Source organism: Lontra canadensis, unplaced genomic scaffold (genome assembly GCF_010015895.1).
Source record: "Lontra canadensis isolate GAN:19392208 unplaced genomic scaffold, GSC_riverotter_1.0 scaffold1, whole genome shotgun sequence".
Lineage (NCBI taxonomy): Eukaryota > Metazoa > Chordata > Mammalia > Carnivora > Mustelidae > Lontra > Lontra canadensis.
Window position 1 is genome coordinate 55,557,876 of NW_022630995.1, and position 23,430 is coordinate 55,581,305.

Sequence of the window (23,430 nt, forward strand, 5' to 3'; positions counted from 1 at the left end):
TCCGAGCCTCTGACCAAGGGGCTTGGCACAGAAAACTGGGATATTCGCCTTTCAGAGCAATGGGTGCCCCAGAAACCTCACCTTGATGATGACGAACTGTGAGGGAATAGGGTGCATGGTAGGCACTCAATGGCCAGGGGTTCGCTGATGGCCCAACCCCACCTTCTTACCATCCTGAGCTAGAAACAGGGCACTCTTCAGATGATTACATTCTCTGCCATGTTGGAGTCAATCTATGGAATACCCGGGATGAGCTCCCACTGATCAGATTTATGCTCGATAACTAAAAAAGTAATCAGTGCAGGATACAGGGAAGCAGACTGATTCTCACTCTGCCATTTCCTTACCTCTCAAAACCTGCTTCCAATCCTCTGGAAAATGGGGATGATGCCTCCATCAGTAGGTCATTAGTGAGTATTCGTGAGACACCACATAGCACCTGGCACAGAATCAGTCAGCATTGGCTACAGGAAAGGACAAATGAAGGAAGGGAAGTGGTTCCTTCTGCTCTGGATTTGGAATTTGTCCCCCTTCCTCCCAGCCTCTGGCTCTCTGTCACAAGTGTGCGACAACTGTAGCTGGACCTTTCCTGAATGAAATCTGTGGCTGGAGGGGAGAATTGAAGTCCAAACACGCTAGGTGAATGAAGGCAGACATGAATGGCAAATAAAGAAGCCCCCACAGAACCCACCATCTGCCACTGAGTGTGGTATGTTTGCGTTTTATTAGTTATGAGAAAGTTTGGCTACAAGGAATAGAGGAAACTAAAATAACAGTGACTTAATCCTTAGATTTGTTTGTCAGTCGTGATCCCAATGGCAGAGGGAAGCCAGTGCAGGGCTGGAGTGGTGCTCCGCTGTTCCTTCTATGTTGTTGCCGGGCTATGTGTGGCTTCTTAATTTTCAAGGTCAACTCATGGCCCAATATGGCTGCTGGATTCCAGCCATCAGTGCAAATTCTGGCCAGCCGGTATAAGGAAGAAACGAAAGAGGTAACTTCTCCCTCTGTGATGGTTAATTATAGGTGTCAACCTGACTAGCCACCAGTGCCCAGATTAAATATTGTTTCTGGGTGTGTCTGTGAGAGTGTTTCCAGATGAGATTAGCATTTGAATCAGTGGACTCACTAAAGGAACATGCCCTCCACAATGTGGTTAAGCATTGGCCAATCTGTCAAGAGCCAGAATAGAACAAAAGGCCCAGGAAGAAGGAATTCTCTTCTTTTTTCCCCGCCCCCGCTTGTGCTGGGATATTTCATTTCATCTTCTTCTGCTCTTGGACTGGGATTTGCATCATTGGTCCCTCTGGTTCTCAGGCCTGCAGATACAAGCCTGAACTACACCACTGGCTTTCCTGGGACTGCAGCCTGCAGGCTGCAGATCGTGGGACTCCTTGGCCTACACAACCACGTGAGTCAATTCCTGCTAATACCTCTCCATATAGATATCCTATTGGTTCTGTTTCTCTGGAAAGCCCTGAGTAATACAACCTCTAAGGACCTTTTCCTGAGAATGCACACATCACTCCTACATAATTCTGCTTGGTCAGAATTAGTCATATGAGCATGCTGGCTCCAAGGATGGCTGGGAAATGTATTCTTACTTGGGGAGACCATGCGTGCAGCTCAGTTCAACATCTCCAGGTGCAAGAAGAGGACAATGGGGCAGTCTGGGCTACATCTTTATGATTTGCTGGCTTCCTGAACACTCATCAAGACCACGGCTATTCTTAGGCCCTCCTTTTTTAAATGTTGTGTTGGAGTAGAGAACAGGATGCTTTTTCTTAAGTGGGACTCGTATTCAATAATCTACTCCGTGTGACTGACATCAGGCATTTGCTGTCCTTGAAACTGGTCTTGGGATCCTGGGCAGCATCCATGCAAATTCAAGGGTCCCCGTGCATCACAGGCAGAAAACTATGTTCCCAGACAGGAAGTCCTTCCGGAGAGGGCTTCTGGTAACAAAACTGTAAATAGGCTTTTATGGGGGGGCAGCTAGCTTTGTAAGATGCACAGCCCTGTCTTGCTCTGTGTTGTGGAGCAGAAATTGAGGCTCAGAGAAAGCAAATCACTTGTGCTGAGTCATGGAGCCAGTGGGCCCAAGCCCCACAACTTTCCATCGCCATGCTGCCCCTATTCCACAATGAAGGGGCCCATGGAGGTCTTTCCCCAATATCATCTTGTCCCCTACTGTGAGAGTTAAAGAAAGACCCTGAACTGAGGAATCCAGGACCCTCGGTACCCATCTTCTATTAATTCTCTAGTTCTCGTCTCCTGATTCCTGCTGCTTCTGCATTAGCACCGGGACACGTGAAGGGCGTCCGAGGAAAGCAGAGCTGGGGGGAGATCTGTGGGGCACTGTGCAGGAAGGGAGGGCAAGGTGCCACCTGGAAGTCTGCAGGCCCTTGCTGGGTGATGTTCCAGCATCTCTCAGGAGAATGGCCACAATCACCATTTGGGGCATTTTGGAGGCAGATATAAATGGGTATTGTGCCTGGAACTCTAGGGCATGTTAAGGCAAACCTCAATGGGCTGGAAGGCCCAGGTTTATTCAGTGGGTTTAGTGAGAGAACCCAGGCCCAGCTCTCAGTGATGTGTGGGCCAGAGTTGGAGGACCAGTGGGGCAGGAGCTCTCTGGGAGCCCTGTCTTTACTTCCTCTATCCTGAGCAAAGCGGGTGCCCAGGAGCTTGGAGACCCTGGAGTGAAGCATCTCCTGAGGTCTTCTGATTGACAGGAATGGTTCTGCCGCAATGTTGGTCTCCACAGTTTCAGTCGAGTCTGAAGTCAGAGGCCCAGGGATTCTTTCAACCACATCTGGGAAACAGGAGTAGTGGAACCCAAGCTCGGTGTTGGTCCTGAGAGGAGGGAGGGCATGCTTGGTGTGTTTCAAGTCTTCCTTTCTTCCTCTTGCCTGAAAAGACGGAGACGTCTGTGTCCCGGGCAAAGCAGGGTTCTGAGTCAGCCCTGACATTGAATCACTCACCCCCGCCACCGACCGACACCATGACATCAGGATAGACCCCAGCCAGCACACAGCAGGTGCTCAGCACACAGGTGCTGAGGAATAATATACGTCAGCCCGTGCAAGCTCTTGGTAAGTATTAACTCTGTGAGCCCTCACAGTCTGACGTCGTGTGATGTGCTGGTATTAGTCACGACTCACAGACCTGGAAGCTCCAGCCCAGAGGGATCCAGGGTGTCCAGGGGATGTGGGCAGTAAATACACAGTGGTCTGCTTCCAAAACCCCGGCATTGAACCCTTGTGATTTAAAAGGCCTGACGCGTAATCTCAGAGACTCCGGTGTCATCCTCTGCGGCGGCTGCTGGGGCTGGAGGCATTTGCAGGACTAGGAAGGGATGAGTGCAGGCTGGCTGGTGAGGTGGTAGACACGTCCTTGGAGGTAATGGCTGGAGGTTCGAGACCTCATGCTCCTAGGAGGTAACTCAAACTTGGGGCAGGATTTGACGAGAGATGAGCCAGATGGAGCAGCAGACCCAGACAGAGATTGGAGTGTTGGTTCTTCAATCCTCCTTGTCATTTGGTCCTAGCCAGTATCCTGAGGCCCCATGTCTGTCATCTCTGGAGAGGGGCAGTGATGGGCAAAAACAAAAGGAGCATTTCCCCAATTGTCCTCAGGAGAAAGATGGGCAGTGCTAGCTTGGGGTCCCTTCAACAGAAGGTCGCATCAAGAACAGAGGTGCCCCCAAGTCCCTGGACACCTTAAAAGGTGTAGACAATCCTCCTAGACACCAGGAAATGGCAGTGATGGGGGTGAGGCAGGCAGCTCCCAGCCTGCCCAGCCTCCCTGAGAGCAGAAGGGGAGGGACTGTGACCCCCAGGTGCTGCCCAGACTTGGGCTCCCGGCTCTCTGACCACAGCCTGGGCCTCACAGGGGCACCAGAGACACACAGCAGGGTGTCACGAGCACCTAGTGAGACCCCCAGACCCCCCCTTTTTTAAAGATTTATTTATTTATTTATTTATTTGTCAGAAAGAGAGTGCAAGTACCCACAGGGAGAACAGGAGGCAGAGAGACAAGCTGACTCCCCACTGAGCAAGAAGCCCAATGCAGGGCTCTATCTCAGAGTCCTGGGATCATGACCTGTGCCGAAGGCAGGTGTTTAAACCAGCTGAGCCACCCAGGTGTCCTGTGGTCCAGCCCTTTAACAGAGGCTATCACCAGGATGAAAGGGATGCTCCCCAAATGTCTCAATGACTCAGGGGCTGGGGGAGGGCATGCTGGACAAAAGGAGAAAGAGGAAGAGGGAGAGATCGCAAACCTGGGGTGGCAGGTGGAGAAAGAGGAGGGCAGAGCACCCCAAGAATAACACGGAGATGCAGCCTCCAAGAGGAAGCCCGGAGGAAGTATTTGTGAGCACCAACCGTGTCCTTTCACAAAACCCTTGTAATAACCGTAAAACAGGCATCATTATTCCCATGTTGTCTGAGGCAAAACGAATTCTGAGAGATCAGAGGACAGGCCAAAACCACCCGATAAGGCATACATGTAGTCTGTTTGGTTCCAAAGCCCGCAGTTTTCCTCCCATACCGACTTCCCGTTTTCACCCAGAGCTGACCCTGCAGGGAACACGCTTGTCCCATCAAATGCGCAGCTAGAGCCTGCGCTGCAGAGCAGCGGCTCCCGGGGTGCACGCTTATCCTAAATGTCTTTGAAACACCACGATCAAGGTCATCTCTGGCATGAGGCGCTCTGAGGGGTGTCGAGAAGGCTGGACCCAAGTGCAAGCCGACTCAAGAAGCAGCAAAGACGGGAAGCGCAGGATAAGCTCTTAGAAACCTCTTAATGATATCCAGACACTGACACCGAGGCCCACCACGGGTGTCCTGGCTTCGGTTTAAAACTCAGGATGGGTTGACTGAAGGGAGCTGCAGAGTAGCAGGACAGCGTGTGTACTAACAAGCCATTTAATGGCCATCTCCCAAGTGAAAATATGAAACTCCCTACAAATCACAACGTGGCTTGGACATGGTGCTGAGCTTGTGGAGAACCATGAATCACAGAGTGTCAGACCCTGGGAAGAATCTCAGAGATTGCTCTCTTGGAGGAGGAAGTGGGAGCCCAGAGGCAGGAGGTAGCTCCCTAAGTCCATGCTCTGGCCGCAGGGAGGACCAGGTCCAGCACTCCCAGTTCCCGACCCCAGGTAGCATGGAGCATTGGCCCGCAGTCCCCAGGGCCGAAGAGATTTCCACCTAAGTTAAAATCTTGACAGGACTTCGGAAAAACTACCCCCACGTCTCCTTGGCCCATTACTTCACTCGGTTTGGTTTTCTCCATAGTTCTTAACACCGTCTGAAATGATCCCTTGGCACAGCATCCACGCTTCTTCACAGCCTGACCTCTTCCACTCTCCTGGTCTAGACTCATCTCTTTATTCCTTTTCTCTAAGACCATGTTCCAGGCACATTACAATCCAGCACCACCGTATCATGAACTGAATCTGAACATACCTGGCTATGCTCGTTCCTCTGCTCAGAATGTGCTTCTAGTTCTCTAGCTGGTGAACATCTCATTCTAAAGGATTGGCACCAACAGCCCATGGGAGCATTTTCTTGCTCCCCTCAGGGCTGGACTCATATTTATTGTTGCTATTTTCGTGGCCATACCTATCTTGACCTCTCCCTCTGTTGGTGCACCTAGAATTCAAAATGCCCCTTATTTGTTTCCCCCATGAGATGGTGACATTTTTGAGGGCTGGACTTGGTGTTAATCATCTCTGTGTGCTTAAAGCCTAGTGTAATCAGGTGCAGAGCAGAGCCCTGAAAAACTTGTTTAGTGAATGAAAGGAAATGTGTGGGTGGGCTCTGGTCCTGACCAGTATTGCACAGAGCCATGCAAGGGCCAGCACAAAATATTAGTAGGTGCCCAAAAGTTCATTAATTAAGATACTTAAATCATACTGTAATGCAATATTTAAAAAATTCATAGCTATGCCCCAACTCCATGGAGGAACAAAATCAACATGTTAAGTAAAGATGGGATCTGATCCTGAACCTTAGGACTCATTCGATTACCTTCCCCAAGTCCTCACCTAAGCAATTGGCTCAAAGGCAGAGACTTCCAGCATACATGCAGAGTGGCTGAGTTAGCACTGTCACCATGGGACTGGCAAGAAAGACATGGACTGGAGAGGAAAGGGAAGGCAAAGGAGATGGTAGAAGGAGCATTTTCATCAATCAGGCATTAACAGGAAGCAACTCTGGCCAATCTTAGCCAGAGAAGGAATATACTGGAAGCACGTCAGATGGCTCCTGGTCTGGTCAGGAGGTTGGAGAGCAGAAGCAGATCCAAGGGCAGTGCACACCGTCTGGCTAGGATGTGGCTGTTGGCACCTGTCGCCCTCCACAGCGCCATCACTGCTACCTTCCCTTGGTCTGATTGGCCCTATTTGCCACATCACATACACTCCAGAATCTAAGTCAGGGGCAGGAGTGGCCCAACTGGCCAGACCTGGGTAGGACCATCCCTTGAGTGCATGACAGGTCAACAGAAGATAATGTTTGACTTTTGTGGTGGAAGATGTTGGATTGGCTCACTAGTACTCCCCACAAAAGGGTGTCTGTGTCACCCAGAAAAGGGCTTTTGAGTTGGACAACTCTACAAATGACAAATAATAAATACAGGTAAGGTTGAATTTCTTGGGAGACTGTGTAGGACTATTGAGATAGAAAACTCTGGCAAAAGGAAGAATACTAAATAGGTTTTGCTTTCAAACAAGTGTTCTGGTTGTAGTAGTGCATGTGGAGGCCAGTAGGACACATTCGGATTGTTTTCCATGGTGGTGATGGCTGTGGAGATAGTGTGACCCTCTTATACCTTCTAGTACAGATTAAGTGAAGAGCTGCCTTCTTGGGGTAGGGGTTGGGGTTTGGGATGTCAGAGCCATCCTATAATGTATAGCTCCAATGTCTTTCTGATATCCCTTTCTTCGATTAATGCAACCAGCCTCAGACCTGTGAGATGTGAGAAAGCAAGGTAGAGCCTAAAGAAGGATCACTGTCCTGCCGTAAATAATCAGAGGTGCAATGATCAGGAGGAAAGAACCAGCTCTCCCTGGAACCCTTCAGTATATAGCGTATCTCATTTAATGTTCTCAAAACCCAGAGCCACTACTGGTGTTAACTCTACAGGTGAGGGGGACTGAGGCTCACAGGTGTTAGGTAATCTGGCCAAGGTGGCACATGGAGTTAGGGGCGCCAGAGCCAGACTCCAACCTAGGCGGATCTGTTCCATAGTCTGTGATCCCAGAATCCATGTTACTCTCCGGTCCACAACCAAGAGGGAGCTGGCTCTTGTTTATTAAACTTCCCAGGCATTTGCCATTGTCCTTCCATAAGAACTAATGTGATGAAAGCGGCCAAGACAAGACAGAGCACTCTCCTTGCCTGCTGACCGGTCTTCTACCCCGCATTCAACTCAGCCCTTCGGCCTCACCCGGAGCAACCATGCTGACCTCACCGCAGCTCAAGGACAGAACCCAGTTCCACTTTCTATTTCCCCCAGCCATTGATTGACTTGGTTGTTTCTTTCTTTCTTTTCTTTTCTTTCTTTCTTTTTCTTTAACCTTTTTTATAGTGGAAAATTTCCCAAACTGGTGTGAAATAGAACCCCTGATACCTATTACTCGGCTTCAGTAATTTTACTGACTTAAATTTTACTTCGGTGCATGCTTGCAATTTTCATTAGTATTCCTTGCATCTATAGGGCTCTTTACCAGGGGATTTTTTTCCTTAGGATTCAACTTTAATTTTTCCTCTTTTTGGTTTTATGCATTTTAGCACTTTTACCATTAGGTGGCTTCTGAAACATTCTGCAGAATGACGTGCATACGAATGTTTGTTTTTTCTGCAAGTTGGTAATTCTTTTGTCCCAGTTCAGCTCTAGAAACCCCTAACCTCGGCTCAGTTTTTCCATGGCCCTGCTTCTCCAGGTTTATCAGCATTGCTTTTTTGGAATCCAACAGATCCAGGATTGTGTTGTTCATTCCTCTTACAGTTTCTTGTAAAATTATTTATCTACCCCCACTGTTACTTTGCCATTTAATAGAGTTGAACAGTGCAACGACAGTATACAGCCAGCCAGGTCCACGCCAAGAGTTTCTCACTGGGATAGGGCTGAAGTCACCTCTGTGTCCCCAAGTTCCAAGGACAGATCTTGACTGACACAGATTAGTGCTTATTAAAAGCTCGCTTACTTCCAGTCCTAGGTCTGACGGCTGCCCTCTGAATTCTTGCGTTGGAGCTCACTGCACGGAGGCAGAAGTCGGGACTGTGAAAGGAATCATCCCACCCGTATGCATTTGTGAGTGTCTGTTTTCCCTCCTATACTGTACACTTGGTGGGGGCAGAGCCTGTCTGCCACTGTGTGCCTACCACCTAGCACCATCCTGACACGTAACAAATGGGCAACAGACTTTTGTTTGATTTGCTTGGATAATACCTGCTTCCTACAATTACCTTAAATATTAAATGAGATATTTAGAGTAACGGTTACCCTGGTAAATGGTAACTTTTATTCTTATTATGAAACCAACAAAATACTGCCCCGGGCGTTGAGCCTGTTTCCTTCTCTGGAAAATGGGAGTAACAATGCTCCTTTAGGAGGGTTAATCAAATAAGGGAATGTATGGAAAGTACGGTGCTCTGTGCTTGACAGATAGCAGATAGCTAATAAATGCCAGCCACAAGCACACAGACCGGACCTACTTTTCCTACCTTGCAGCACCGTCTCACTGCTGCTACATTTTTTTGCCTCCTTATGAGGTTCGAGCTTCACGTTATTCCCCTGTTTTTCTCTGGGATCTGTTGAGGTCCTGGAATATGCCAGGCACTTTTTCATTAGGTCTTGGGAAATATTAACAATCCTATCTTTTTTTTTTTTTTTTAATGCTTCTCTGCTCAAAGTTCTAGGAAAACTGTCGAGTTTCTCCAGGGGCTATAGGTTATACTCAGAACAAGCACCCAGCACCCAGCACCCAGCATCCAGCACAGGACATTGTGAATATCTCCAGGAGGCATAAAAATAGGCAATTTACTTTCCTGATATAACTCAGTTTGCAATTCTCTCATTGGGGGTGATGCGGAGTCAATGTGAGGGCTGGCTCCCCAGGGCCAGGTACCTAACATGAATGGGTCAAGTGGCTTGGGTGATGGATATGTTTCAGTTTATATCCAAAATTCTTAGCATTTGCCAAATCTGATACCAAGAAGTCCCTCTTTAAATATATCTGATAAAATCTGCCCAAACTCAATAGTTTTCCCCCAGCTTAAAAACAAAACAAAACTCCAGGTTTTGAATCTTTTTGGTGGTCACAACTGGGAGGGGGAGTTACGTCTATCCGGTGGGTAGAAGTCAGAGGTGCTGTTGAGCACCCCGCATGCCCAGGACCACCTGAGACAAAGAATTATCCAGCTCAAAATGTCGAGAGTGCCCAATTTAAAAAACAAAAACAAAAATAAATAAAAACAAACAAAACAAAAAAACACACCATGATCTAGAATAATTTTCTCACTTCATTTGTAAGTTTTTCCTCCTTCCATAATGAAAATGACTCTGGAATTTTCTCCCAGGTTTCACCCAGGTTATTGGAAGGGATTAGCCCATCTCCGAGCACAGTTCCTGCACACATACTCCACCAAACTCATCCTTCCTCCTCATGCCCCCATCTTTCGTGGGGGAGGTGTCCACTTGAATTCGGAGAATGGAGCCAAGAACCACATTTATACATATGGTCTTAAAGTCCACCTTAAACTTATTATTTAAAAAACAAATCATTCTGGATTTGCAGCCTTTTTTTCTCAAAGATTTTATTTATTTATTTGACAGAGAGAGATCACAAGTAGACAGAGAGAGAGAGGAGGGAAGCAGGCTCCCTGCTGAGCAGAGAGCCCAATGTGGGGCTTGATCCCAGGACCCTGGGATCATGACCTGAGCTGAAAGCAGAGGCTTCAACCCACTGAGCCACCCAGGTGCCCCTGGGTTTGCAGCATTTAAAAAGAGTTTATTGTGGGGCATCTGGGTGGCTCAGTGGGTTAAAGCCTCTGCCCTCGGCTCGGGTCATGATCCCAGGGTCCTGGGATCGAGCCCCGCATCTGGCTCTCTGCTCAGCAGGGAGCCTGCTTCCTCCTCTCTCTCTCTGCCTGCTTCCTCCTCTCTCTCTGCCTGCCTCCTCCTCTCTCTCTGCCTGCCTCTCTGCCTCCTTGTAATCTCTGTCTGTCAAATAAATAAATAAATATTTTTAAAAAAAAGAGAGAGTTTATTGTGATCTAACTTTTTGAAAGCTTTCCCTTTGTCCTTAGCAGTTTCTTGGCACTTGGGTCAAAGATTGCTCTAAATGGGGCTGTTGCAGGGAGGCTTTGGGGGAGAAGTTGGCAGGAACTTTGGGGTGCCGCTTACAGCATCTTTGTCCCAGTGAATGGGCTGTTGTTATACTAATAGAATCTATACAAAGGTTTAGAATTTCACCTTTCCAGCATTTATTGAAGTTTTCATTAACAAAATTAACTCATGTTAAAATTTGCTATTTGTCTCCCTATAAGTCATAAGCTCCATTAGGGTTTCCAAATTATAATGTTCAAGGAATTAAAAACATTGCATGTAAATATATAGGGGACACATGTCAAAGGTTTTACTCAGCTCAGTAATTAATGAGAGAACCAGTAAGATGTTGGGACCTGTTCAGAGGACACTTTGAAAAGCAGACATTTATATACACAATTGGTAATGCCAAAATGATTATTTGCCAGCAGTTGCAAAGCCTGTCACCAGCCTATAGGGTACTGAAATGTTTGGGGTCATCTTTTCTACAGCGTAGAAATGAAATTATCTTTCATGGAGAACGTTCATTTGCATTGTCATCAGTGTTCTACAATTTCATTTCTATCCTCACAGATTTGTGATACAGCCTAGTTGATAGAAACACAATGACAGATACATGCCTCTATAGAATCCAGTAATTCCCTGAGGGTCCCTTAGACATGCCCCTCCCTCTGAAAAAAAAAATGCCAGTCTCCTTTGCTCATTTCCAAGTGTTGGACAATTTTTCTACAGGGCAGATACCAGAATATGTGCTGAATCCGTTTTTTCTGACTTGGATCCTTGCAAATCCCTAGGGCGTAATTTGTAAGTATCTGTGGGAAGCAGATTTAACTTGCGGTTCCAACAGCCCCACACTCCTAATCTATGAGATTGGAAATAAAAAGAGGGGTGGGGGCCGAGGGTGAGAGAGAGTTTGGCAAAGAAATAGAAAAAGCATATATAAGAGTTGACATTTGTCGCTAACTCCGTGCCAGGCATGTTGCATACGCTGGCTCATTTAAGCTTTGCACAACCTCTATTTTGTGGGTGAGGACACCGAAGTTACAGAGGTTAAGTAGCTTATTCAAGGGTATATAGCGAATATGAGTATGGATTTGATGGCTTTCACGCTTCGTGTTCCCTATAAGAGAGCGAGCTCTGGGAGGGCGAGGGCTTACCCCTTTGTTTTATTCTCTGCTGTTTCGCTGCTCAGTCTGGCCCACAGAAGGTGCTCAGTCAATACCTGTGGAATGCGTGGCTAAGCAATGTAGGAAAGAATGAATGAGTGAGTGAGTGAATGAATGAATGAATGAATGAGCAGAGCAAGGACTCTCTTCCCATCTGCTCAAGTTCCACATCCCATGCCTCCCCCACCACACAACAACAGATCACTGTTCCTTCTTCATCCTGTGGAATAAGTAGCTAAATGGAACTACAATTCTTTATATCGTATTTCATAGTTTTTATTTTATTTCATGCTTTCCAGTTTTACTGAGAAATTTTTTTTTCTCTGTAATGAGAACTTTTAAGGTCTATTTGCTTGGCGACTTTCAAATACACAATAGAGTATTGTTAACTAGAACCACCATACTGCACATCACATCCCCTGGACTTATTTATCTTACAAGTGAAAGTTTGTGCCTTTTGACCACCTTCACCCTCTTCCCCCCACACGCAGCCCCCGCCCCTGGCCACCGCAAATCTGACCTCTGTTTCTGTGAATTGGTTTTACTAGATTCCACATGTAAGTGAGATCATACAGAATTTGTTTTTCTCTTCTCTGACTTATTTTGCTTGGCATAATGCCCTCAATGTTGGATGGGGCTATAATTTAACATTTTAGTTGCTCTGGACAAAGTGAGTGTTTTAATTAACAGATAGTTTATTGTGCCTAAAATACATATCTGATTATAGCTTAAGTAGCAGACAGAGTATGAAGCAAAGGAGAATTCTTTAAAAAAAAAAAAAAGTCTTATGATGAGGAAAATAGGCAAGGGGTAAATAAGAGGAAAGACAATATTTGATAAGTTTTCTTGTTTTCCCCTGAGTATATTCTGGGTCAGAGTAACTGGGCTCTTTAGCTCCTGACCTCTGTAGTAGGGGCTGCATCAATATTACTGAATGGATGACTAACAGATGGCTAATACATGCTTTCAGATAATGAGAAGAGGATAAGTGCAAATTCTTAGAAGGAAGTAATAATGGCAATCATTCCCAGAGGGGTAAAACATTTCTTAGTGGAATCGTAAGTTTCAATATTGTATATATTGCAAGTTCCTGGGTGAGCCTTTAAATATGATTTAAAAACCGATGACTATAGAACTAGAAATTGTGGAACTTTCCTGCCTCCCTCCCTCCTCAATCTCAACCCAAACATTTAGAGGAAAGAACCTCACCCTCCTTGAGAAAATGAGATCAAGTATCCTAACGCTTTATAACTCCCTTTCCTTCTGCTGCTCTCATTTTTCCCCATGCAGTCACCAAAGGCAAATTAGGAAGCCCTGTTTGAGTTAGTGTATATTAAAAATGATGTCAGAAGGAAAGGTGCAGATGAAAGCCAGCCCTAGAGATGAAGCATTTATTTGAAACCATTACTAGAAGGCAGATCCAGCACATAAAATATAAAACCACCCTGCACCAGCCTCCAGTAAGTGTGATGGGGTTTTCCAACCTCCCAGGTTCGGAATCCAGGCACAGAGGTACTGCCCTTGGCCCTGGTCTGGCCCCTGCTCTGTCTTTTCTCCTTTTTGTCCAAACTGGTTTGAAATTTTTTTCCTCCACCTTTGAATTACTACACAGTGGGCTTGATGAATGAGTTACAAATCTTACCCAATGGTTGTTGAACTACAAGAAACATGTTTTTTTGGCTTCTGGTTAGTAAACATCAGCAAAGCTATGTGTGGTTTCTAAGCCCAGAGGCAAGGGGAGAAAAAGCAAGAAGAACAGGAAAGCATGAGGTAAAACGTTTATAGGCGAACCCTGGCTTGCATGAAGCCTTTCCCTTGAAAACTAGTGGAATTTCAATTTGGAACAAACACTCTCTCTCCCCTCGCCCCTTGCTTAACTTTTCCCTCTCTCCTGAGCTGTCTCTTACACAAGTTTCAGACTTAAGAAGGCAGGGCAGCCCATTCTGAGATAATACAAATGTGATTTCCTAAAGGGTCACATGCTGCCATGTTTGTTGGTCATACAAGCACATATTTTGGTGGGGAGTGGGGGGCCTAGTTATTCATGGTAGAAAATGTCAGGTTAATTAGAATAATATATTCACTCACCTATTTTGTTTTAGTCTTAGTGGTTCAGAGAAGACTATCCAAAGTCCTTCATAAGGAATGGCTTGTCAAAGACTGAGGATTGTTGAATGATCCAGTGTTGTATACTCTGACAATGATTAATCTCAACACTTCATTTCTAATGCTCCATCACCCTGATAATTTCTGTGGAAACTTCAGTTACTTACCCCAGTCCTGCTGTCATTTTCCCCTTATTATGGTTCACTATTTAAACCAGCACTATCTAATAGACCTTCCTGTGTTGATGACAATATCCCATATCTGCAGGATCCAAAATGGTAGCCTCTAGCCATATCCAGTCCCTGAGCAAGGCTATTGGACCTATGGAAATGTGAAGCCCATGGGGGTTACAGGACTTGCCAGGGACCACACTGCCAGTTAGTGACAGCATCTGAATGAATGTCCCTGCTCTCCCTAGGATGTCAGGCTGCCTCGTGTTTAGATTTCATTTGGGCAGGAAAAATGAGGAGCGATTTCAGAAAGAAGACCTAAGTTTTGCACCTGACGACTGAATGGATATATAGGAATAATATTACATCCTCCAGTCGCATGTAACAGATGACAGAGGAATTCAGTTGTGCTAGATAGCAGGACTGTAGCATTAGAACTCCAAGCTGAATTGAACAGAATAAATCATTAAGTCCTATGTTGCTGTCTGCCTAAGGCTGCTCAGAACAGATCTTAATATTGTGTTCTGTTTATTATTCAGTCATTCACTTATTGAAACCCCCAATGGTCCACATAGAGTAGGTGCTGGAGGGAGGGAGGCATATGAAAATGGATAAAAACAGTTGAAGCATTCGGTGCCTACAGGAAGACAGATGGCCAATCATTTCAATGTGATGCTGGAGTACGACACGACATTGTCAATCAGGGGGTGCAGGACAGAGGGTTTTATGTTATCTCCCGGTACTCTGGTGTGCTTGGGCAATAATGGGCTCTGGAGCCAGATCTGGGTTCAAATTCAGCACTTTGCTTACTACCTCTGGGACCTTAGGCAAAAGACTGAACATGTTTTTAGCCTTATCTTTAAGATGGAGATAATATGCTGTCTTTGTTGCTACGATAACACAAAACCATGCACTTAAAGCTCTGGGCATAGTGCCTCATTCAGAGGAAGCATTCACTGAGTGTTAGTGCTCACTCCTACTACTGTTGTCATTGTTATTTTTATTATTATTACTAAGAATAAACAGGAGCCCTGGGAGGCATAACAGTCTTTACTTTGCAGACAAGGAAACAGGCTCAAGGAGGCTAAGGAGTCAAAGTCACAGTGATAAAAAGGGGCAGGGTCAACATTTGATGCAAGTTGACTTGACTGCTATCAGAAGGGAAGGAGTAACCTCTCCAGAGTCCTCAGAGGGCTGCCTTGGAGAAGTGCTGGGGACCTCTGCCAGTGCAGAAGCAGAGGCCCCTGACCAGCAGGGGCTTCAGGGAGGAAACATCAGGCCTGATTATACGACCACCTAAATTTGCCGTGCCTCTAGTGCCCTTTTCAGAAGTTTCCTGACCTGGCATTGTCCTAGAAGTATGCACATACAAGATCAATTTAAACTCTAAACAATGCTCCTTCCAGCACAGGTTTTATGCTAGATTCTGGGGTTAGTGAAGAACCTTGGTGGAAATTGTCCTGTCCAACAGTCCAACCCATCCACCTGTCCATCCATCCCTCCGCATCACAAACGTGAAATGCCAGCCGAGCGCTAGACACCATCCTGACTGTGCTCTTCTTCTGTAAGTCTTACGTTTTCCACAGACAGTATTCTCCATTCAACCGCTCCACCACTGGAAGTGGTGAGCCAGGTGCAAGGGGCACATTGGTGCATGAAGTTAGGATAGGAGATGGAGTGAGTACTTATGGATGGTTTCCACCATCTCAGCTTGGCAGCTTGGCAGAGAGGTGAAGATGGGATGACAGGGGACTCTCGGCCCACATCTGAACCAAATAATTAAAGCGCGTTGTGCTTCAGACTACAGTGGAAGCCTGTACCTATACGTGGGGGCAAGGATTGATTTCTGCAGGTTTTACAGCTCCAGCCACGAGCATGGTGATTGGTACATAATATACAAAGGAACCAAATTATTTGGGTTTGGTTTTGTTTGGGTGAATTAAAAAATAGTAAGTCTCTTGGGACCCGGCAATAGAAGCTCTAAAGCAGCTGGGGGCGGCGGGGTTCACCAAGGCCTGTCTGGGTTGGAACCAGCGAGAGGAGGAGTTTTTAGAAGGGGAACGGCATTCCAAGTAGAGAGCTCTGCCTAGGTGAGGGAGACGCGGGTGCGGTAAAAAGGGCGTGCTGGCGTGAGCCGGACTCCTGCCTCAGGAAATACATGCAGCCCAGGCCGGGTGGGTACCTCCGGGCGTCACCGGGAAGCTGCCTCGCCCGTCCAGTCGGGAGCGCATCCAGAACCCCCGGCTTAGCTTTCTTTAAAATACAGACCGGGTCCCAGGTGGGCACCTGGCCGCGTGCTCAGCTCTCCGGCTGGGGGTGAGTTGACTTAAGTAGCATTGCCATTCCGGAGGCTCCGTTTGCAAGTCCCCGCCCGGGAGCAGAGGAGGCCGCAACAGGTCCCCGCTGGCACCCCAGGCGGGCCTAGCACGCGCCTCCAGGGCCGGCGCCTTTCCCGGCCCGCCGCGCCCCGCGGGGCTGCAGGGCCGCCTCTCCGGAAGCCGTCCCGGTGGTCCCCGACGCGGCTCATAAATCATTCATGAGCCGGACGAGTTGGGCGAGCGCCGTTGCAAGGGGAGGGCGGGCGGCAGCGGGGCCCGAAACTGGAGCTGGACCCGGCGCACGGTGAGTAGCGGCGTCCTCATCCCGGAGCCTGTGGGGGTCAGCGGAGACTGCGGGGGCATGAGCACACCCGCCTCAGAAGGCTGGGGGCGGGAAATCGGGAACGGAGGGGCTCGCTCTGTGCCGCTCTCCTCCCGGCCCTCCGCGCCCCGTCCCCTGGCCCCGGGGCAGGTAGTAACGAGCCCTGAGAGCGGCCTGGGAGCCAGGGGACTGCAAAGTGGGCGAGGTGGTCCGGGCGCCCCGCCAGCGGGAGTTCCGGGCAGGGCGCGGACGCGCGCAAACTTTGCCCGCTGCCTGGTGTCTGCGCGGTGGGTCTTTTTTCCAGCCACAGGAGGAGAACCGGTGGCTGTGGCTTGCCAGGTACCAGGACACAAGCAAGCGGGACCGGGACCCCCGAAGCCGCGGGCTTACTCTCGGAGAGGGGGAGACTCGTCAGGGGCTTGAGAACTGTTCTGCGAGGAGGGGAGTGCTGGGGGTGCCCTGGGGGCACGAGGCACTGAGCCTCCCCTGCAGGGATGTAAAGGGGTCACCTCTCCCTGGTTTTCCAAATGGAGTACGCGGTGCAATAGACCATAGCAGGAGGGGGGTCCGGGGGGAGCCACTGGAGGCAGTGTCCCCACGTCTATGGGAGAGCGCACGCATCCTTGGTTTGACGCAGCCCCCACCCCCTTGTGTGCACAGTTAGGGGACCTACGGTAATTGCCGGGTGGAGAGCTGAGTGCCCTGGACGCACCTCGCCGGTTCGGCGCCGGCTGGGACAACAAAGGGAAGCGTGGACAGACGAAGAAGCTTCGAGGTGCGGGAGAGGCGGGGGCCCCAGGTCAGTTTCCCTGAAAGCCCGTTCCGAGAGGGGGAGGGGATTCGAGGGGGTGGCACACCACTTCGGTCCTCCTTCTCCCTGGCGACCCCGATGCAGCCTCCGGAGGCTGTGGCGGGGATCCCTCGCGGGCGTCTCGGGGCAGCCAAGTTACTCCGGCAACCCCCTCCCCCAGGCGGTGGCGGATTCCTCGAGTCTCCTCGCTTCCCGCGCCCGCCCAGCCGCTCATTCTTTTGTGTCCCGCAGCCCGGGAGAGCCTCCTGCGGAGGAGGGAGAGAGGGCAGGAAGGAGCCCGGCCTGGCGGTGGGTGGGAGGGAAAGCCTGGGGAAAGCCGGCGCCCCAAGCTTCCTGCAGCAACAGGTTGAGCCTTAACCCCAGGCGGTTGCTGACCTCTCTCCCGCCCAGGGTCCGATCCAGAAAGGTTTTCCACGGTGCCTGTGGGCAGCGGCTGACCTTCGTTAAGACACACAGGTGAATGATGGGAGGAGGTGGGGGGTCGTCCTTGAACGCCCCACTGGAGACTCAAACATCTGCCTTTGTATGTTGGGTTGAACCTTACCCGGCTGCTGTTTTTTTGTGGCTCAAAAACGAGTATGGGAATCGCAGTGGATTCGCACTGTGTGAAGTTACTACTTTTTCTTTCTTCCTTTTTTGGTGAGTATCCTCTGGAGCTGTCCTGTCTGTCAAGGTGAGCCCAGGGCCACGGTGGAGCGTGGAGGACTGATGCTGGCAATGGCAGGCGGTTCAGGTCCTTTATTGACCTCCAGCTGTCTGCCTGGTGCTGTACCTACTCCTGTCTAACCCTCCAGCGTTATTCAAAACCCCACTTTACAGACAAGCAAAGGAAAGCAGGGAGAATATAAGCAACTGCTCAAGTCACTGGACTAGTGAGTGGGACAGGAGACTCCTGCCCTGTCTCAAATGTGTGGCCTCTTGTCACTTCAGCAACGTCCTTTAGTTTCGTTTTGCTTCCTTGATATGTCCCCATAATTTTTTTTAAATGAACTTCCTTATGATTTCCACACCGGACTATTCTGTGCATTCCAGCACAGTGAAGTAAACAAGTGCATCAAAGGACAGGTCAAAGGAATAAGACTTGAAACCAAGTATTATTTTATTGGCATTGTTTAAAATATGAAGGATAAATGTTTTGCAGGGGACCAAGAGCTATCTCAGATTTGTTAAGGGTCAGGATGGTTTGTTACAAATGATAGAAGCCAACTCTGGGTAATTTTAGCAGAAAAAGGCCTGGGTATTAGTGACAGGAAGACTGGCCAGCTAGGCTCAGGAGCTCATGCAGGACATGCAACAGGACCCTCAACTGGTGTGTGGCCACGGCTGCCACCGCAAGACTCTGGCTATGGCTGCTGGCACTGTGCCATCATTGCTAGAAGGAGTTAGAGACTGCCTCTGCTTGAGTGTGCCCCTCATTGACAAGCTCAGGAATAGACATCCGCTTGGTGGGTTTGAGGCACCCCCCAGACCACAGTTTGGGCACCTCGGCTGTCCTCACAATAAAATACAGAAGTTCTGCCTACAAGACTCACAAAGGTAGGCTCAGAAGTTGAGCAGTCCATTCCCCCACCCCCGAAATCGCAGCTGACAAACATTCAATACAAAGATCCTTTTGAAAGAAGGAGAAATGAAGCTAGATGGTCACCATATTTGCTTTTAAACTGTGGAAATGCCATTCTCTGGACTCCAAGCTCAGAATCATGTGAAGTATTTGCTCAAAATTCACATTCTCGGGCCACCTTCCCAGCTTGAACTCAATGCATTTGGAATGGAAACCAGGAACCGGTACCCCATAAGTCAAAAAAAAATGGTGAGATTGCCTTTATTGACTGGTCTGGTGCCTGTGTGAGGAGCTAGCCCCTGAGGAAGCAGTTCGCAAGGCCCTGCAAAGTTGGGGTTCCCAGCAGAAGGCATGGCCCCAGAATGGTAGACCAGTTGCTCTGCCATGGGCAAAGCCAGTAAAGACACAGTCTGCTGCCTATATTGTGGGAATAGCTACAGACACTCCAACACCTCCCTTCCAGAGGCTATGGGACTGCTAATAAATGTTCCATACAATTTTGAAATGGGTATAAAGGATTATTTCAGGTCAGTTCTCTCTCTACCCCTCACCGTTTGATTTCAGCAACCCTTTATCAAGTGCCTACTGTGTGCCTGGCTCTGGCGGGCACAGAGATGAGCAAATCAGACCATTCCACAGCAGCTGGGATCGATCAGTTTAATGCACTATAAGAAGGGCATTTGGGGCACTCTTCCTTGCATCTGTTGTCTTGCAGTTGTATTTGAGAAACCAAAGATGTCTTTGGAAAGTGGCCTGAATAAGCTAGGTGAGTGAGTACTCAGGACCAGTGCTGGTTCTCAAACTTCAGTTGTCTTGAGAATCAATCACCCGGGAAGAGTGTTAAAAATGCAGATTAATGGGCCCGGTCCCCAGAAATTAGGTCTGATAACCAGCATTTTAAATAAATATGCATTTTATGCCAATGCAGCTCCTGGTCCTAGAGAACTGGCTTGGGTTTTATGCTGGCAGTCCCAGGAGCTGCCCCAGCTGCTCCTGCTACCCAGTGAGGTTAACAGGTGAGGTCCCACAACCTCTCTTCTGCCTTGACTTGTATTATCTAGTGTTTCCTAAGTAGTGAGATTTTAGTATTAACATTTACTTCTCAATGTGAGAGGGACCGACACTTTGGAGCAAGAAGTGAAGAAATCTGGGGCGCCTGGGTGGCTCAGTGGGTTAAGCCTCTGCCTTTGGCTCAGGTCATGGTCTCAGGGTCCTGGGATCGAGCCCCGCGTTGGGCTCTCTGCTCAGCGGGGAGCCTGCTTCCCCCTCTCCCTCTGCCTGCCTCTCTGCCTACTTGTGATCTCTCTCTCTCTCTGTCAAATAAATAAATAAAATCTTAAAAAAAAAAAAAGAAGTGAAGAAATCTGGACACGTAGCTCTAGGTGCTGCCTAGCTTAATTGGCACTTCCAGCTTCGCAGCAGTGAGTGGGGCTGCATTTCACTTGGGATTTGCCTTCCCCTGCTTTTTCCCAGAGAGAATTTGAAACTGTTTATTCATAGCTCTTCACAGGCCTCTTGCCATCTCTCTCCTGCTGTGCTGCTCCTCTTCCCTGGCTGAGGTGTGGTGGCATTACCAGGAAGTCAGCCTTTCTTAGCAGCTGAGCCTTTAATCCTTCCAGCTGCTGTGCTCCCTGCCTGTGCTTTAGCAGAAAACAAGATGGGAGCATGTAATGTGTGTGTATGTGTTGTATGTATTTTATATGATATTTATATGAGTGTGTGTTGTACGTATATATGTTTTGCATATGTGTGGAGTGTGTCAGTGTGTGTGGTATGTATATGTGTGGTGTGTATACATGCAGTGTATCAGTGTGTGGTGTATATGTCTGATTGTGTTATATGTATGTTTGTTGTGTTTTGTGTGGTGTATGTGGTGTATGTATGTGCAGTGTGTATGGTGTGTGTTAATGTGTTGGTGTATACGTGGTGTGTGCTAGTGTGTGTGGTGTGTGTTTGGTGAGTGCTAGTGTGTGTGATGTGTGCTAGGGTGTTTAGCGTGTGTGGCATGTGCTAGTGTGTGTATGTGTGGTGAGTGTTAGTGTGTGGTGTATGTGTTAATGTAGGTGGTGTGTATATGTGTGGTGTATGCTAGTGTGTGTGGTGTATGTATGTATAGTGTGTGTGTTGTGTGTTAGTGTGTGTGGTGTGTGTACATGTGGAGTATGATTGTGTGGTGTGTGTAGGTGTGGGGTGTGTATGGTGTGTATTAGTGTGTGTGGTGTGGTGTGTGGTATGTGCTAGTCTGTGTGGTGTGTGTAGTGTGCATGTGCATGCCTGCCTGCCTGTCTAATGACAGTAGTCCTAATCCTGAATAACACACCCACCCTCACCTTTCATCTCCCTCTCCAGCCCTGTGCAGCCCTGGAGACTCCCAGACAGTGGCTTTATAAAGACTAGCTGGCTTTTTTTCTTTCTCATTTGTCCCCTCTGGAAACTATTTGAAGATGGAGCAGAGCAGGCCTGTGTTTGACTGCACACAGGGGTGACTTCTGACCAGAACCAGTGAAAGGCTAGAGCACTCCAGAGCCCAAGTAGGGGGGCTGCAGCAGCCAAGCCTGGAAGGGAGAATGCCCTTTGGAAACAGTTACCAGGGTCCTGGTGTATCCATGGTGTGATGGAGAGCCGACAGGAAGCTGATTCGGGGTTAACAAGGTTGGCACTGCGAGCTCTAAATGCCCTGAGAAGCCCATGAGTAGATAAGGAGAGTTTAGGGTCATTCTTTTGGGAGTTCTGTGCAGAAGTAACAGGGGTGGGACAAGACTTAGAAGATGAGGCAATATCCAGGAGATTAAATATGAATTAACATCTTCACTCAAACAGCTCATGCATTCGTACCTTTTGTCTGGAACTTTCTACAGCTTGGTGGAATACAAGTTGTAGGCCCTCTGGCCCCTTGTGCAATGTGTCACTTTCTTGAAGACCCTCTTTCCCCCATTGCACAGTGGGTTTTAGTAGCACCCTGCCCTTATTTTGGAAGTTACTAAGTGTGTATCTTATGTACAAAATAGAATATAATCAGGGTGCTCCTGACCCCAGAATAGAATAGGTGCAGAGCATCCCAGTTTCTCTCCGATGTTGCATTCTGATGCACCTACTTCTTTTTCTATGCAGTGGCATAAGCAAATCAGTCATTTTGGCTTTTTCAGTTTTACATTGAGGGGTACTTACTGAACCCTGACTCTGACCTGTCTTTTGTTCATTTCTGGGGCTAGAAACACAAGGGGACAGGGTCTACTTTGGAGGCCCTCTGGGTCTCTTGCCCTAGCTCTACACTGGCTTGGTAGCTGCTTCTCATATTCCTGTTCCTCCCTCCCAAGAAGGGTGGTGGGGGATCTCCCTCTGCCCTGTCTCTCATCCCTGGGACCTATAATTCCCAGGTAGTGACTTGGGGGTGAAGGTTTCTTTCAGGATTACCTGGTGAACATGTTAGAAAGGTAAATTCCAGTGTAACCTAGCCTTAGACAGCTTGGTTCTGCCTCTGAGGTCTTCTAGTTTGGGTTGGGGATGAGGTGGAGAGGCAGATGTCTGAAATAAGGTCAGTGAGCAAATGAGTAGAAGAAAAAGCAGATAAGATGTATCTCCAGAAAGCAGGGACACCTACACCAATCTGGAGAAAAAATAGGCATCTGGTCTATGGCTGGGGCCTCTGGAGGCCTGCGTGGAGCCCCAGAGAGAAGGCTCTGTAGGAACGGTGTGCTGGTGTCTTGCAGGGGCTCTGAAGGAAAACTCCCAGGTTTGAATTGTAACCCCACCGTTAATCATCCCCGACCTTGGGGCAAGTCCCCGAAGTCCTCTGTGGAGAGGTTTCCTCATCTGTAAATGGTATTATGCCTTCAACAGGGTCCAGCCAGCCCAGCATGTACAGCAGTGTTGGGTACATAGTAAGTGCTCAGTAAGTCTCTCTTCCTAAGGCCGAACAGCCTTCTCTGCAGCATAGAGTGTTTCTGGAACCCATCAAGGTCTGCGTTATGCATCTGGACCCTGGGGTGGGGCCTTCTGGCTTTCGTGCCCCTGCAGCTCTAAGCAGTCTCTGCTTTTGCCTCCCACGCAGCGGATTAGGCAGATGCGCTACCTCTAAGCTGTGCTGCCTCCTCTCTGGAGGTTCCTGGGGCAGACAGGCCGCGGGTGAACTGAGTGCTGCCTTTCTCTCCCACCAGGGATGGTGCCTTGAGTCCACGGACCCGGACCCGGATCCACAAAAAGATTCTCAGACGGCCTTTGCTGCATGCCAGCCCGGCCAGGGAAGGGAGTGGGCTCCGCACACCCCGCGCTTGCCGCCGAGCCTCTTTGGCGCAGGAACACAAGCTCCTGTCTCATCCTAGGCTTCCAGAACCTCTGAGACCGGAGGCCCCCAGCTCTACCTCATGCGTGCAGGATCTGGCTAGCCATGGCCCTCCTCCTCAGCTTCCTGCTGCTGCTGGAGCTGTTCTGGGATACCTCTGCCCTGGGGCCTTTGTCATCCACAAAGGGTTCTGATGGTTTGGAATTTGAATTGCCGACCACGAACTATGAGACCAAAGACTCTTACAAAGCTGGGCCCATTGGTGTTCTCTTTAAAATGGTGCATGTCTTCCTCCGTGTGGTGCAGCCCAATGCTTTCCCTGAAGGTAAGTGCCCATGGCGTGGGGGTGGGGGGAGTAC

The 23,430-nt window shown here is 48.6% G+C and overlaps 1 protein-coding gene across 12 annotated transcripts in view; it reads left to right on the forward strand.

The window, feature by feature from the left end:
- Positions 1–1,274: 1,274 nt before the first annotated feature.
- Positions 1,275–23,430, forward strand: part of PROM1 (prominin 1) — a 126,108-nt gene continuing 103,952 nt past the window's right edge. For 2 of the 12 annotated variants that reach the window (XM_032854622.1, XM_032854654.1), the window contains exons 1-3: positions 16,287–16,399; positions 17,078–17,216; positions 22,947–23,396. In XM_032854622.1, the coding sequence (XP_032710513.1) occupies positions 23,177–23,396 (220 nt within the window). In that variant the 5' untranslated portion in view covers positions 16,287–16,399; positions 17,078–17,216; positions 22,947–23,176. Of the gene's footprint in view, positions 1,409–8,218; positions 8,310–15,860; positions 15,952–16,286; positions 16,400–16,738; positions 16,757–17,077; positions 17,217–17,581; positions 17,685–22,946; positions 23,397–23,430 lie in introns of those variants that run through there. The other 10 variants (XM_032854650.1, XM_032854659.1, XM_032854639.1 and 7 more) reach the window with 9 other exon arrangements.